At 38.0% G+C, this 18122-nt stretch overlaps 1 protein-coding gene across 2 annotated transcripts in view; it reads right to left on the bottom strand.

Moving 5' to 3' along the window:
- Positions 1 to 18122, bottom strand: part of VAV3 (vav guanine nucleotide exchange factor 3) — a 141057-nt gene that overhangs the window by 103280 nt on the left and 19655 nt on the right. For both annotated transcript variants that reach the window (XM_054383976.1, XM_054383977.1), the window contains exon 2: positions 12538 to 12654. In XM_054383976.1, coding sequence (XP_054239951.1) covers positions 12538 to 12654 — 117 coding nt within the window. The remainder of the gene's footprint in view (positions 1 to 12537; positions 12655 to 18122) is intronic.

The raw sequence follows: 18122 nt of genomic DNA, 5'->3' as shown, positions 1-18122 counted from the left end.
TTAAATGGGTCATAAGACTGAACAGTTAAGGAGAGAACAGCTTTTTCCTGCATTTTCAACAGCACATTCTTTTATAATCCTAATTATATGGACATAAAATCAGTGCTATGTGGTTTTCAAAGTTACTTTTCTTTTACCACAGGCTTAAAAAAAAATATTTTTTACATTTGGAGAAAAACAAGCAAATTCTCTAAACTGCAACCTCCAGTTCGAACACTGTATACAATTGGGGTGTTCTTGACCTTGGATGTTTAAAATTAGCATACAAATATTTTAGAAGGAAACAAATATTCATTATTGATTGCACCTCAAATACTGTTTTAGGTATGCATCCTGGAGTTTAAGTGGCCTGTGGCTTCTTCATTCCCCCTATTTCTTTCACTTTACTATTTAAAATGATTCTTTGTAATTTTGATATTGGCAAGAAGGATATTCAGAGAAGACCACAAAATAGTTTTCTTCCTCTCATCTGCTAAGAGCAGAGGAAGATCTTTCTCTTCCTGTCTTGAGTGAAACAGTCACTGCCACACTTCTCCCTTTTCTGAATTTTCTTTAACCATTGACTATATAAATTCAAGTGAAGTGTAGCTTTGCTGAATGGCACCAAGTCACACTTGAACCATGAACTTAATTTACTCCAGTACACAATCACTGAAGATAAGGATTAGGGGTTTATTAGGGTAAAAGCACACAGAATAAGCCTCCTTATTCTCTGACACAGTGGGCAATACAAAGGGAAGTGAGCTGTTCTCCTTGATGCAATTACCCTCCAACTCACTCCTGCCTTTCAAGCCTCACAATCTGAAGAACTGTCTTCTGTACAGAAGAGACACAGGATTAGATCAGTCCATCAAAAAGCATTGCACTTACCTTTGAAACTGCAGAAAGATACACAGTACACAGCATGGTATAACTCACTGTTTTCCACTCTTGTTTTAAAAATCATCTTTGATATAGGTTTAAAAAAAAAAAAGAAAAAAACCCTAACCCTGTATTTAAGAAGACATCTTGCAATGAAAATGGCAATACTATCAACTTCTATTCTAAAAACCTGTTTCGTTTTACTAACTAATCATTAGTTCACTTAGATTGGAAAAAAAAATATAAATGTCTAGTTAGTAATGAGATTTACATCTCATTATTCTCCCTGAGCTGCATTCTTATACCAAAAATTACAAAATGAATGAGAGCAACTACACCTGATAAGTTTATTTGCTACTGCTTAATAAATTCTCATTTTGCCCCCTTGAATATGCAACTGCTTGCAGCTTATCTATGTATAGATCTTTCCCCTTTAGAAGGAGTACTGCACTTCTGCACAACCATGGGAAAGTGACATTCCTCCCTATGTCTTTTTTTCTTTTTTAATATTTGCAATACAAAGTATCACTTCTGGGCTAGGCAGTGTCTGATCGACATCATCTCCTCCTTTGTACCCATACTGATGCTGTCTCTGTAGAGCTTGCCACCCAAAAGATCAATTAGAAGACAGAAAAGACAAAGAAAACACTTAAAGGTAGTTCATTTTAAATTTACCTTTTTTTTTTGTTTGTTTGTTTTTCATTTGTATCTAAAATACGCATCTATTTAGGTCAATGGTTCTTCCCAAGCCAGCCACCTATTAACATGCACCCATTAACAATGTGCCAAAGTATTTGAATACAAGCAAAGCAAAAGTTTTTGAACACAGTAATTGCAGAGGATCAAAAACTCCTCACCTCCCTAGCAGGCATAACATTAGGTGCTATGCCCATATTATTTAAAAAGAAAAAAAAAGAAAATAAAAAAAGAGTCAGGATCAGATCTCATTATAAATCTATGTCTCCGATCTGTCTTGTCCCAAGTCCTTCACTCCCAGGAAATACGAAACAGAAGAACACCTTAAACACTCCCTTCTCAGTGATATGATGCCGTCTGTCACTGAGGAAAACAATATTTGCTGTAACTCTTCCTGTCATTTGGGAGGCAGAGGGGGCTATTCATGGATGTTATAATACAGCAGGAAAAAAAAAAAGGGGGGGGAAGAAAAAGCTTTCAGTAGTAATTTGAAAAACGCTTTATTCTTCTGTTGCATCAATATCTGAAGATGCTAGGCAGCCAATATGTCTGATAAGAACTAATCTAAGAACTGAAGCCCCGACCTGAACTGCAGAGAGGAATCGAATTTCTTTACATCTGACAATGCTCAGTTAGTCATATGAGATGTCCTTCAGACAGCGACTCACTCTTCAATTTTCACTTGTCTGGAGATTTCAGAGAAGACTGAGTTTGTCAAGTATGTGATAGGGATCATGCTATGTATTTTAGATGTAGATACCACTGATACCCATCACTAACCATTTAGCTATATGTAACACTATGTTGTCTCTTCGGATTTCACCTGCACTATTGAGTTCAGAAATTTCTGCCCTCTGCCTTGTGCTCTTCACCCACTTGTTTCTGCCTTGGACTTTGGGTTGCTACTGTCTTAGCTGTGCTAATGCAGCCATTAGCATGGTCATATCACAGACCACATGAGAGACTTGATAGGCAGAGACAGAGATTTCTTAAGATACCAACAGGCACACTGGCATAAGGAAGGGAGCAGAGCAATGGAGAAGTAATAACTTTTGACATTCATAGTGCTTCTCAGAGTACACAGAACTATACCTCACTTTTACTTTATAGGGTTTATAGGCATTTTTCAATACTTTGTGTGGAATTGTGCTTTAAAGCACTTGTGAAAGAGCACAGAATTGAACACATCACAGACTACTGATAGTTTATAAAACTTCATAAAAAGCAAACTTGTCCCAATTACTCATGAAAAAGGCAAATGTAGCACACAGGAGTTCAATCAAACTCTTCAAAGAACCAGGCTGGGCATTCCAATCCTACATGGCATGTCCAAACCACAATATCCAGAGTGCTACCTAGTCCCACCACAGTCTCAGAAGAGGCTTAAGAGCGAAGAAACACAAAATCAGCTGCAGGCAAGGAGATTCACCCAGATAACACAACGAGTAATGCTGAAAACTATTCTCTGTCCTAGACATGAATAGGCTACCAGAAGAGGCCATGCTTTATGAAAAACAGGCTCCCACATCTTTTGCAGTCAACACACAAAGTCATTTGGGGAAGACAGGACTGGGAAAAAAGGCATTGCCATCAACCAGCCTTGTACAAGTGCTGTGATTGTATCTACCATGCAATATCAAAGATACATTTTATGTGATACCAATATAGGTAGGACTAAGGGACATCTTTCTGTAATAGAGAAGTTTAGCTATTTCAAACCATTCCAAGGAAAAATAAGAGGGGAAAAAATCCAAACTTTGTAACCGTACTTTCTCTACTCTGTTTTTTTTTTTTTTATTGGAATGGAGCAAAGAGTTGCCACATTTATTATTTTAAAACTACACATAGATAATCTATCAGGTTATTTGAATTGCTGTCCTCATCATTAATGTATACAAACAAAAAGGCATCTGCCAAGCAACACAGGGACTTGGTAACTTTCAAGTTGCTCACTTCTTAACAGTATTTTTTTTTCTGCTTCTCTGCCTTCTAGTCTTTGATTACTATCAAGAGGCAGTCAGCTAAGATTCAAAGTGAACTGCAGGAAACAGTAAGAAAAGCAAATAGTAGTGCTAAAACTTATTCTAGGCAATTTGTAGTGTTGCTTGTGTCTGTTGCCAGATACAGAGAAACAACACTGAATGCTAAGATCAACACAGTTTACAAGTATCACACTGATTAAGATAAGTTGGTTGTAATCAGAACTCTTCAAGGACAGACCAGTAAGAAACTGACTGTTTTTATATGCACATCCTATACAAAATCATCTCCCATTTTAAATAAGGTACTTGGTTCAGTATTACTTTTGAATAAGCATCACAGTGTATCTTCAATATAACCTCATACGGCTTATTCAAGACAGACTTTCTTCTGTCTTCTTCATAGAAGGTTCTCTTATGCAGCTTTCATTAAACTCTCGAGTAGACAAGTAGAGCTGGGTTGCTTCATACAGATCCAAAACCAGCAAATACATAGCAAAACAAAAAGAGGTAGAGACTAGTGAAACCAGGAAGGAGCATAAAAGTCCAACAACCATAAGTGATAAGACACATATTAAAGAGCTGAATGAATACTCTTACAGTAAACACAGAATCAACAAACAAACCATGAAGATACACACCTTAAATGCAGAGGAAGGTGATAACATGCATTTTTCAACAGGATCAATAGACTGCTTTTTGCATGCTAATTAATTTGAAATACCTCAGGGACAGGATGCCATCCAGAAGGAGGACCTGGACAGGCTCAAAAAGTGGCCCCTGGGTGAACCTCGTGATGTTCAGCAAGGCCACGTTCAGGGTGTTGCACCAGTTCAGTCCTTGGGATTAACAGAGGCTGGTGCACAAAGGGATGAGAGTATCCCTGCAAAGAAGGATTTGGGGGTACCAGTGGATAGAAAGCTGAATGTGAGCCAGCAAACTACACTCATAGCCCAGAAAGCAAATTACATCCTGGGCTGAATCAAGAGAAGCATGGCTAGCACTTTGAGGGAGGTGATTCTCCCCCTCTACTCCATCAGGAGTACTGTGTCCAGCTTTGGGACCCTCAGGGAGACTTTATTGCAGCTTTTTAATATATAAAGGGGACCTGGAAGACAGATGGGGACAAAATTCTTAGCAGGGTCTGATGCAATAAGAGAAAGGATAATGATTTTAAATTATAACAGGGTAGATTTAGAGTGGATATGAGGAGGGGAAAAAATAACCATGAGTATAGTGAAACACTAGATCAGGTTGCCCAAGGAGGTGGTAGATGCCCATTCCTAGAAACATTCAAGCTCAAGCTGAAAGGGTCTCTGAGCAACCTGATCTAGTTGAAGATGTCCCTGCAAACTGCAGTGGAGGTGGACTAGATGACCCTTAAAAGATTCCTCCCAACCCAATGCATTCCATGATTATAAAGTACATCATCACTGAAGTACCTTATACAGCCTGCTGTCCCCCATTGTCTAAAAACCTGGACAACTTGTACTATTTCCATACATCAGACAAGCACATGGGTTGTCCTTGACCTGCTTATATTTAAATTCAATAACCAGAGCTGCTCTGCCACTTCACCTCTTACTATCATTTTATAGTAGTAGTAGCTTACTTCTTCAGATACAAGAGTAGCCAAGTGTTCAGAACAGCCCACCAACCCTGTAAAAAGGCTATACTTGAGTTCACACAGCTTAATGAAATCTTAGATTTGAATATGACTTGGACAATCAGAAGGAAAGTGTAGTCCAAACCACTCTTTAAATTCTCTCCCTAGAAATATTAATATAAATACAAAACAAAGCCTGAACATAACTTTTCTCATGGGTCTATAAAAGGATGTGCAGTTAACCATGCCAGAATATACCATTACAGAAAAATGTTAACAGTAAAACATTAATCACTGCCACAGATGTTCATGTAACTTTGTTATAAGCCTTAAGGCTCCTAGCTCTATGGAACAGATCAAACCTTACCTACCCAGGCTGTGGGAAATCAGTCAGGAAACTACAACCACACTGTGTTTATCCAATTCCTAGCTAGGGAAGTAAAAAGCTGATGTGTCTTTCCCATTGCCAAGATTATGCAGTGGCACAAAGTTCTCTTTCTTCCCTTCATCACCTCCAAAATAGAAAATGGAAGTAAAAGGGAACAAAACAGGAAAAGTCAAAATAAATTAAAAAAAAAAAAAAAACAACCCACACTATACCTAGGATATCTTCTTCATTACACAGTGGTGGTATTTTTTTACTCAGAATCTAATATTTACAAGCAGACATGGGGAATGTCAACAGAAAACAAATGCCCTTCAATTCAGAAGAGGCAGAGGATCATTAAATGAGTAAAACTTGTAAATTCATCAGCTCTGTGACTTCACTGTACTTCCATCTCTACCTTGAGTATTTGATTGACTCTACTGAGGACAAAAATAAAAGTCCAAAGATCAAGGGCCAAGCCTTTGTAAATTCAGTGGGAAACCCAATCTTGCATCTTAATGAGATGAGAAATTCAAGCACTGTTTGCAACAGGCTTTTCAGGCTCATGTTGAGCCCATTTATGTGGTAACTGGACATCTCAGAACAATCAACAGGCTCAGGTAACTGCACTAGACATATACTATTGGTCCTAGGGATATTATAATTTGATGCCTGTGTCAGCTGAATCTCAGAATCATAGAGCAGAAAGAAAGCAAACAAGCAGAGAACCCAGGCAGCAGCAGGAGAATCTAGGTCAAAGTAGGAGAGGGATTCTCTTAGAAATTAACACCACATGCTCTCTCATCCTTGCAGTAACAGGTTATGCAATTTCTATTTCTCCTCTTTTCCCACTGTTCCATTTATCCACTACAGTGAAATAAAACTCAAGCTTCTCTTCTTGGTAAGCCTCATGGCTTTGCAAAAGAGGGAACAAAAAGAAAAGGAAAAAAAAAAAAAAACTTTATCATCTCACCTTCTTCGAGGGTGAACAACTTGACTATCACAGAAAAAAAGATACACACAAAACTCCTCAAAGTTCATAGAGACTTCACCTTCAAGATGCTTACTAATTGCCTTCTGGTTTTATCTGTAGTTTATATTTGTGTTACTTGGACCAATCTTTATAAGCTCAGAAAGATTTGGGTTTAAGTTGTCAGTTTCACCATCAATATTTGGTTACTAAAATGTTGATACAGCAAGGAATTAATTCTCCATTTAGAAATGTTTTTAAATTTTATTCTTATAAACAAATGTGTGAAGCCTATTCAAGCTCCAACTGTCCTCTGCTTCTAAGCCTTCCTTCACATCAAAAAGAAATGCAGGCTAACAGAATTGCATGCTATGATTTCAGTGTCTCCAGGACATGTGAATTGGATACACCTAACATTTGTACAAGATCAACTTAAAAACCAAGAAGAAACTCAGTTTTATTCTCTCATCTTAGCAGTTTCTCATTGACCTTGTCACATTTGGGGGAAAAAAAAAATAACAAAAGCCTGCATTATATAAGGACTCAAAGTTTTCTGGTACTTCCAAAACATCCCAAGCACTCCCTGAATGAGACTTTTTCATTAACGATCAAACACTCGTGGCATCCTTACCACTTTGTGATGTGGTCAGAAACAAAGATTATCATTACCATTTTCATCAACTGTGAGCAACCATTATAGCTCAACAAGTTATGACAAACCTTTAAGAAATTTATGAATGAAGATTGGCTTGGAAAGATCAGTGAGGTGATAGTCGACTAGTGTTCCATCACAGGAACATTCAAGACCATAGCCTTGAAATATTCAGGCCTAAATATATGAGCTCTTGGAGCAGCTATAAACTCATGCTAATGGTTTTAGATTTACTGATGTTACATGCCTAGAAATGTTTACAGACTCTTTGGTGACAACTGCTGCAGCAAATATTACAGGTAAGTACACTACAAGTATCCAGGCTTTGCAAAGGTTTCCACTGTCCCACCACAGCAATCTACTTGCATACATTGTCAAGGACTTCTCAAAAAGGTGGTTGGTGAGCTACATCATTATCCATCCCACTCATTCACCTACCTCCAAATTTAGCCCCAGAGAACAATTTATGTTCTCCGGAGCTGGAAGTAATTTTTTTGTTCTGATTTAAGGGAGGCTTTTAGGGGGGCTCCCAAGTGCTTAACCTTTATGTAACTCCCTACAAACAGAAATAATATCCAGCAATTATGGTCTTCATGTATGCCAAGCATTTCAACAGTTTTGCAATAGGCTAGTGTTTTCTTGCTCGTTTTTTTCCAAAGCATTTCCACAGAGTAAGAAGCTGAAACCTATCCATATCTTCTATTTCTTCATTTTCCAACATTCACAGGCACACCTTGAAGAAGCTGAAGTGTCGTTCACGCCAAACCATTCCCTGAAACACTTGAAAACATCAAAATCCTACCTACTAAAATAATTGTATGTGGAGTTTGAGTAAACCAGTAAAGTTTTTTGGTGGTGGTCTTTGGGTTGTGTTTGGGTTTTTTTCAATTCTACTATGAAAAGATTTCAGAGGATACAGAATTTGTTTTTATGTTAAGTCTTGGTTTTGTATCATTTCTCTTCCACCATCTTAATATCTTTACCCAAAAAAAAATGCCATAATGTCTTGGCATGTTCCCCAGCATTCTGCAGTTTTAATGTAACTTTATTAGTGAAAGTGCTCATGTTTTGCTCTCTTACCTCTCTAATCGAATTCATCAAATGAAATACAAAACTACTGAGGCTCCTCTAAACCGCTTTAGTTTTACTGAAGATTTTTGTAACCGTTTTTCCTCTTCTGTCTTCCTGGAAAGGTTTATAACTTCTTCTAACAACTGTTCTTTCTTGTGTTGATTTTGGTGTGCCTCACACACATCTGCCTGATCTTCCTGGAATCTGTTAAACCTGAGGGAATACTAACACATCAGGATCTTCAACTTCAGCCTGATTTTCTGCTTCATCACAGCCTCTATTTTCTTTGCACTAAGAGTGAATAAAATCGTCTCAAACTACACAGCCTTAGCGTATTTCACAGCAGTTGCTTGATTTTACATAAACTACCCTTTAATTGTCACTGTACAGCTACGCCAGACATTATTTTATATTATTTTAAACACTCAGGTACTTTTTTGATTGGTATCAGTTGATACTTTGATCCTCTCATTTGGTTATTGTTTCAATCACGATTGAGTGTTGCATGTTATTCGTAGATATCAACTGCAGGATGCCTAGTAGGGGATTTTATGGCTATAAAATCAGGTTACATCACTTATCTCATAAAAACCACTCTGAGCTCAGTTGCACTTAGAATATGCAAAAGCAGAGTACACAAAGTTCTTTTTCTGTCAGTATCTGGGCACAGTTTCCCCACCCAGGACCTCAAACACATCTCTCTGAGGCCAAGGAGTATCTATTGACATCAACAGGCACTGGAACTAATCCTCAGATTCCCACTTGTGACACATGAGTTGCAAACTTCCTTCAGAGAACAGGGATAGCAACAATGCGTCGCAGGGTAGCAAACAGCAAAGCCCACTGCTAGAAGAGCGTGCGGGGCTCCTGGAGCTGAAAGGACAAGTATCAACATTATTTGTTGATTCTGGCACACAGGTAAAAAGGAAGAACCTGACAACCCTGCAGTAGTGAAAAATGACTCTCCAGCATGGAATTTGTAATGAAAACACTGTCTGGCACCCTTCGTGCGTGGGAGGGCATTTCGTGCTCCATCAGGAACTCGATGCAACGACAACAAACTCTGCTGATAGAAAGGTGAGTGGGAATGGGTGAATACTGTAGAACTCAAGGAAAACCTAGTGCTGTGAAGTTTTAGAAAGCGTGACTTAACCTCCCTATTTCTGTGTAACGTAGCCACTTTTTATTCAAACACAATCAGTCTAAAAAAGGAGAAAACCTGTGCTGTTGAAAGAGAAGCAAACACCCATCTCCTAACACCTGGTATCAGTGGTCACACAGAATGTACAAGTTAGGAATATACTCATGGGGGTTACCTGCTTCCCTGTTTGTTTACCTATGCTCTCTGTCAGTACTTAACTTCACCTCTGATATTCATCCACATCACATGCACCCTTCTTGTTCCTCTAATCATGGAGAGATCAAAGAGTCTCTGCAGAGTACAAAGTTCAAGTCAGATTTTCATGTGTTATGTCAAAGCAGCTGAAAACAGCTCACTTAACCCTAGCTATTAAATGCAAGTTTCACCATTACTTCAAACATTTTGTAACTGGTATTTCAAAAGGCTGTTTAAAGTTTGATAACTGGTGGCACTGTACAGCTGATACTTCTACCATGCATACTTCTACCATTTACTTTAAAGGCTTGAAAAACATCAGATTTTTTTTTTCATGCCTGACTCTTTCCATCACCAGCAACTCCCTCCAATCTTATGTCTTTGAAGGCACACTGATCATTTACAGTTGACACATTTCTCCTGTTCCCTCCACCAGCAAGCTTAATCGGTCACGGACATCTGTCGTATGAAGTCGAATATTCCATCACAAGACAAAAACTTCAGTAAACATTTCTTCACAAATTCACTTGTAGTATTTAAAAGCACTAAATATGCAAGGCTTATGGAGTCACCTCAGCTACAGTTTATTTACATCTGACCATTAATAAGTACCTGACAACTTCTGACATCTCAAGACAGCTTCCAGTACATGTAGGAGTGTTAGAGGCTTTAGATATTGCACACACTGATTCTATCACTTATTTGGTCAACAGCTTGGAAAAGCACTTTTGTAAACCATGTTATCCTTTTCTTTGTGCCTGTACACACTGAGAGAGAGCAGTGCAAGGAATTTTTAGAATTACTTGGACACAGTAGCAGGAAAAATCTGCAGCACTGATATTTTGGCCTTTTGCATACATGTTACTTCAGGAAGGCCTGAGGTTTAGAACTATACTGGAGTTGTAATTCACAGGAAACAAATAATGAAGGGGAAAGTTGAGAAGCAAAGAACAGTCTGCAAAAATCTAAGTTTTCTTATTCTCATCTCTGCTACTAGCAATCAGAGCTTCCAAAGTCATCAGTACTGAAATCCTTTATCATTCACAGGTGTTCTCAGCCCACTGCAAACACAACACAGTTAAAACCACCAAAGTAACTCAGCATAAGACTAGCTACACATTTTAATACAGCTGTAATTTCACCCTCCACTTTCTTAATGGCCTCAAGTTCACAAACGGTTTACGAAGCTGACTACATGCTCATTCATAGAGGGTAGTAAAATATACAGATCACCCTCTCTAAATACAGCATAATGCAACTTCCACTTGTGTGGCAAGCTTCCACACACACATGCAACGAGAACAGCTAAACAGCAGAGCCATTACACACCTAAAAATGGGTCCAACATCACTAAAACTGAAATGTACGTATGAAGAATAATTAGTCTACTTCTGCTACACTGTGACAGCAAACAACAGTTAAAAGTAAATAAAATCCATGTCTCTGCGTCCAAATGTACTTTGGGAAGAAAATAAATATTAAGCGTCATGGATAGAAGACAGTATTTTTTTTTAAACCAATTACTCTATTTACATAAAACTGTGTTCTAAAGTAAATTCTGTTAAAATGACAATTAAAGAGTACCAGAGACACGTTTGTTCGGTTTAATTCTGTCTTAATTCAGAACTTGTTTACTGAGTGTTCAATGATGCAGAAATAACAGCCAGCACTGCAAAATACTTCAAAACCAGACTGTACTTAAAAAAAAAAAAAAAGAAGGAACAGGCTACTTATGTTTATGTGGCACAAAATGTGAAACTCTCACCAATTAAATACATTAAAAAGATGTCTGCATTGGGCATAGGTCTCAAAGACTTGAAGCAAGCATTAGTATACCTGACTTACATTACATACCTTAAATAAGACCCTGTGCTACTTGCACAGTCAAAACAAACCATATCATTTTTAATAAGCAATACATCAAAATTGTAAAAAAGATGAAAAGTTAATAAAATCTTTGTCATAAATATGATTTAGAAGGAAAAAAAATGTTCAACATAACTGAAGAACACTTAGAATTACCAGATTTATCTAATCTTATACTCAAAGGACTTAAAGCTAGAAAAATAAATGGTTATTTTGGCTAACAGTAATCACTGAACCATTGCCAAGCCCTGTTTCACACTTGCACTCTTACATCATATTCACCTCTACGCCTGCTTACAAAAAGAGCAGTGTATAAAAATCAGCAAATAAAATTAGGATCTCTTTTTAGAAAAGGAGTGATACCTGAAATATGCTAAATTTGAATAAATAACTGTTTTTGGTCTCACTTCAGGTAATTTTTAGATCTTTTCCTGTGAAATTAGGGTAATGATGCCCTATGACTCAAAAGAAGAAACCAAAGCTGAACTGAACATATGCTGGTAATGATGGATCACAAAGATACATAGGAGGTTGTAAGCAATAGACTGGAAAAAGCTTTTACATATAGAGTAACTAATCATAGACTTACAGAATGTATTTCATGCAGTGTAAATTAGAATAGTCCCATTAACCCACCATTGTTGTGACAGTTTTACAGCAGATTAGAGGGGGAAAAATTATTTAAAAACTAATTGTCAAAAGAAAGTTTCCAAGGGCAGATACATAAGTGAATTCTGAGCACTTTAGACTAAAGCAACATGCTCTGGGAAGTGTAGTCTCACTATGTATAGACCCAGGGTTTCCTATTCCACACTATTTACATCAAAAGTGATTACATCAGACAGCACTTAACCAGAGTTTGTCTCCTTCACACGTTTCATTTACCTTTAACCCATCTATGCTTTCCACACCTTTGGAACTTTCCTGTCCGAGTTTTCTCTGTCCTTTTCTATCCCCTCCAAGGAAAGTATAACTCTTCTGCTTTTCCTAATTCTTCCACACTGTTTTTCTATTCCATCAATAAATGTTCACCCATTAGTCACAACTTCTACACCACACCTAGCATGAAAGCCTTCTCTACTCAAGCAGCAGAAGACAGGTGTTTCTCAGGATATAATGATAAGAATCCTTACCTTTCCGAAATCTCTCACATCAAACAAATCGAATGCTTCAAAAAGTTCACTTTTCTTCATCCCAAATATTTCACAGCATGCCGAAAGAAAAGTCCTTATATTCTTCAAGCAAAGAAACTAGGGGAAACGAAAGAAAAAACACTTAGCATCGCGTGTGTCAATTAGCAACATGTGTGCTCACTATGGTCACAAATACATTGTGAAATCACAAGGTGAGATGGCTAAGCAATGCAAAGCCTATGCGCTTCTTCCACTTTGACACCGGCACCAAGAACTGGGTTGGGAATCCACAGGCTTTTAAAACAAGATGACACATACAAAGTGATTAGTGTTCTCTGATGATTTTTTCCCCCAAGTTTATTATTCTTTTTCCTAAAAGCCAGCAAGGGCCAATAGGTTTGTCCAACACTTATCACAGATTTAACTTGACTACCAATTTACTTGCTTACACTGACAGTCTCACAACTACTGACAATTTTTTTTCCTCACTGGAAAACTCAACTGCCTTTTTCAAGCCTGTGTTTTGAGTTCAGATTAGGTAGTGCCAAAATCTGCCAACGCAAAGAAAGCTTACAGCTGCATTAAGTTGTTTACCTCTAAAGAGAGCAGGATGTTAAGGGAGAGACAGGAGCTGTCACGAGCCTAATATCTGGCCTAGATTTACTAGAGAGCATTTGAGTGAGTTGCATTTAGCCTCTTAATATAGCTAAAAGAACTGTTCACTCTATCAGCACAAATGAAAAGCCCTTCCCATTCTGAGAAATTTCCCCAATTATTAACAAAGGTCTCCTACAATAAAAGGTCAAGATGGCAGATTTGTTTTTTCCCCACAAGATTTATTGGTTACTTTTAATCTGAAGTGAATTTTGTGACATCAGCCTTCTATGTTTAAATTATCATTGCTATGAATTATATGCAAATAGATGGGAGAGCACATTACAAGATATAGTTTCCCCTAGCCCACATTTTGAAGGAAATGTTGAAGTACCTAAACTGTAAATAATAATATTGGAATATTCTAACAGAGACACTGAAGAACAAGGTAATCCTACCACCACCACCTTCTGTTTTGTAGTTTAGTTGGGCAACTCATGATGCAGAACCTATTGATTTTCTCTTGTAAAGTGAAAATTAAATGCTTGTTAAGCTAACCACACTAGCTACAAGGATAAAATGGTAAGATAAAAAAACCCTTGAAGTGTTCATATTTATATACACACATTTTGCAATAAGACATATTAAGACAAAAAATAGTTCGAAAAAAAGTCATTTTCTGCTACTCCTATTTTGAAAATCTTGTTTATTACCCAGAAAGTTTTCCAAAACTCTGTATCACAGTCATCTACAGAAGCAATTTTCCTCAATAAAAACAAAGATCTTTATCACTGTTCTTATTGTATGAATAAGTACAAATTAGCAGAAGAAACCTCCAAATTAAAAAAGAACATACACCTAAAATCTAGGAAGTTCCATAAAAGACAACCCTCCTTGCTAACGATGAGAAAAAGGCACCATCAGTCTACAGTCCCTCATTAGGAAGCACAGTCCTCAGGATATTTGGGAACCTACTACATTAATGTGGTTTTTTTTTTTTCTTTCCAAAGAAAAACATTACACTTCAGCATACCACAAGGGAGAACATTAAAGGCATAGAGAGCAGTTGGGTATCCAGGTCTCTTAGAGATGCAAGGGAAACTAAACATCTCTCACTTTGTTTAATCTCCAAAAGTCTCCTCCACAGGAAACATTGTCTTTCAGTACAGAAACTGGTTTCTCTTCATTAAAATATAACATAACTTTAAAACATTCTCTTGAAAAGTTAATGCTGCCTGGTTTTGGAAGGCTTTTTTCTCCTTTTTCATTACATGGCTATCTCCAGAGATGGCAATACAAAAGCCTTAATATGTGGGTCAGTAAAAGTATTGCAGCATAAACCATGAGTCTGAAAAGAGGAAAATACACAGCTTGTATTTGTCTCAACTCCAGATACACCAGGAGAGGAGAGCACATCCAACCCCCGAAACAGATTGGCAAAACCACAACCTGTTGGGGTTCAGGACAATGAAATTTTTCAGTATTAGCATGTGTAGATTATCAAGACATTCCTAAAGCACCCTAATGTTTCACAGCATTCGTAGTCTACTACAAACCAATAAATGGTCATTGTATGGTGTTATGGGTTGGATTGGATCTCCCCCTTCCCCCAATAACTTTTTTTTTTGCAAATCTGCCCCAAAGAGCAAATTCACCACAGTCAGAATTCGGAAGTAAAAACGGAATTGTACTTACAAAGGAAACTAAGTATAAAAGGCAGTAAACATGTACAAAGTATATTTACATATATATGCACAGCAGCACAAGCCCTCCCCCTGCACATTAATTCAGCTCTTTTGTCCCCTCCTGGGGACAAAGGTCCCCAGACGGCTATACAACCATACACACTCCCTCTCCTCCCTTCTGTACCTTACAGAAGTCAAAATAAAGAAGCCACAAGGTCAGAGGGAGAACAGCAAAACCTGAAGCCCAAGCCAGAGCAGCAAGAGAGAGAGATAGCAGGCTTGTACAGCAAAATATAAGCTAAATTCTTCAGACCAATTGAGTGAGATAGATTTATCTTTATTATAATATGAACTCTGAGGAGTCCAGCCCTCTCAGACTGTCTGAATCCTCTGGAAAATTCTGTTTATAACAAAAAATTAGTTCTAAACTGCAACATACGGCTGCTGAAACAGTACAACTCTTGTGATAAACCACTGTGACTTCATGGAGCAGACTGGAGTTCTATGGCCTCTGGTGCATTCTGCACTGAATTTAATTTTATTAGGAAAAACAAGTTCGGGAGAAAAAAAGTCTAGTATCTAAAAAGCAGATATATAATTGGAACTGTATCTGTCTGAACTTAAAGCAGAAGAGAGTAGGCAAACCAAATTATGCTGAATTCCATAGAAAAAGCATGCTGTTTTCTACCATCACTTCTGCCGCCTCACAAACTTTTGAGGCTTTTTCAACACAGTACATGGTCATCTGGGCTGACAGACATGTATAGAAATATTTTACAAAGTGTACTGAAGAGAAATAACTAATTAGACTCAAAAAAGCCCTGGCAGGACTACACCTGCCCACAGGGAAGAATGATTTCTCTAACCAGGCATCTAATGAAGTGAAAGATGAAATGTAACAGGAAAAATAAAGGAGAAAAAAATTTCTTAGAGGTATTTCTCAGAAAATATATTTTAGCACTGAAGTACTTCAATGGAATAAAGATCTGGTACAGACCATAATATTCAGCATCCAGATGTATTTTTTGTGCTGAAAGCACTCCTAAGGGTGTTGAGAGACTAGCACAAAGAGCTCTGAAGATCAAATTCTGCCATGAGACATTTATATGAAATTCCAACAAAGCAACAATAGTCAGTCGACTGGAAACTGACAGGCCAAGAAATTACACGCATTTAGGACAGACAAGAGGACTAAGTCCACTTTTAACTTACTTTTTTAAATTATCAGTAGGTGGGGTGAGTTGGTAGTTTCAACTTCCACCTTCTTTTTGTTGCAGTGATTTAAGCACAAAGAAGGAAGAAAGTTTGGGTAGCTGGCAGTTTCCCTGCAGTTGTATCCGGATCAACAGATAGTTCACACTGCATTTAGGATACAGCAGAGAACACACTGAAGCCTGAGCATCTCAGAAGGTCTAAATAGATGCTAAGCTCTAAAGGAGCGTTAAGAACAAAATCGATTACTGCCACTCTGTCTCAAGGAAGGTGTTGGGGGTTTTTTCCAGTGTGATTCGCACTTGCTAACACTGTATACCCATACCTTCCTCAACACACTTCCCAGGCTTTTTTGCATGTTGTGTTCATGGCCCCACACAGACTTCAGGAGGTTCCCAGCAACTGCATGAGAAGTGAGGCCAATCGCTCCTAGCCAACATCACAAAGCCAACATGACAAAGGAGTGAAAACCAACAACGGAAGACTCTGCTTAGCCAGTTCTCCATGAAACCCGTATCAGGGGCATATCAGGGAAAGTACAGAAATCTTCCCCTCCTATACCTCCTCTAAATAGCACCACTTCATAAACTACCCAGCTTGCAGACTAGTCTCTAAACAGCTTCGTATGTGTACATGAGCAAAAAAAAAAAAAAAAAAAATTGGTGAGGTTGTGTGTGAAAGCAAGCATTTTATGACAAAAATAGTTGAGGAAAGGCCAGGCATTCAAAACAAATATGTAAAAGGGAAGTAATCACATAAGCAAATTTGGCTGCAATTCACACATCTCAGAAGGCACAATCACTCTCATATTTAATTTGTGAAATACTAATGTTACAATGCAAGGAGGCATATACAGGCTAATGAAGATGGGATATTTTTCTAATAGCCCTTTGTGGTCTTAGAAAAGCAGAATTACACAAAGCATAGAAGGCAGAAGCATGAAAGAGGAACAGATCGTTGCCGTAACACTTACATGCTGTCCCTACACCTCAGCGCTTACTGCAAAACATGGGGTCCTGACCTTTCCTGTCCATTTCTGGGATGCTGATGAGAACAGATTAGCTGGGAATATCTCATTTTGATTTGCACTCTGTTCCTGAGAACACAGGCAAAAAGGAAAATAATGCAGTTATACCTCTTAAGTACAAGGAACAACGTGAAAATTGCCATAATGGATTTAACTGGAAGAATTGCTTTTCCACATTCCATCACCAAGACTGATATGTGCAAGTTGTTTCAGTGAAAGAAAGCACTGAAACAGAATGTCCTGAGGGCTGTTCCAGTATTTGCTGCAACAACTGTGTTGAGAAGAGAAACAAATTCCATACTGCTTACTTTCTGCTAAGTGTATATCTAAGAGAGGTCCAGGAACTCACTACTTTCCCTACTCTTCTAGACAAAGAGTGAGAATGCTCTGACCACAGCAGAGGTACAAAAATTGTACCTTGAACCTAGATACAAAAAACCCAAAACCAAAACACACAAAAAAACCCCACAACACCCACACAAGCCAACCATCACCAACCCTACCTAGAAATACAGATCCAAGAGCTTCATCAGCCCCTACATAATGTGTGGGCACAGAAAATGTCTAGCTTCCTTAAAATTCTTTCAGCCACATCCAATAAAGGAAGAAAATTAGGTATTTGCAGATACAGCTGCTCCTCTATCATGGGCTCCTTTCCACGAGCCAGGGTGGATGGTTCCCCAACACATGCCATCTTTCACAGACCAATCCCCGAAGGGTTATCAAAATAGGAGCACCTCTGCTGGATAACATGACTTTTTTTTTTTTTTAATATCTCTATTTTCATTAACACCAAAATACTAGGTACTCCAAGAATGCAGGGGCACTGTGGTACTGACATAATTATTACATTCAGAGTTAACAATTCAACACAGAAATCATTCCTGGCTCTTCCACATATTTCAGCAGCCAAAGCAGATTAGATTAGTTCTGCTCTGCCAACAGGAGTAATTACCACTATACACAGTAAAAAATAGCTCTAAGTATTTCTAAGTGAATGAAGTAGGGACCCTGCTGAAGTCTTAATTCAACATCTATTAATGTCTTTCCCTAAACCAGCAAAAAGC

The sequence above is a fragment of the Indicator indicator genome, chromosome 10, assembly GCF_027791375.1.
Source record: "Indicator indicator isolate 239-I01 chromosome 10, UM_Iind_1.1, whole genome shotgun sequence".
NCBI classification, from domain to species: domain Eukaryota; kingdom Metazoa; phylum Chordata; class Aves; order Piciformes; family Indicatoridae; genus Indicator; species Indicator indicator.
This window is presented reverse-complemented; position numbering and strand designations above follow the sequence as displayed.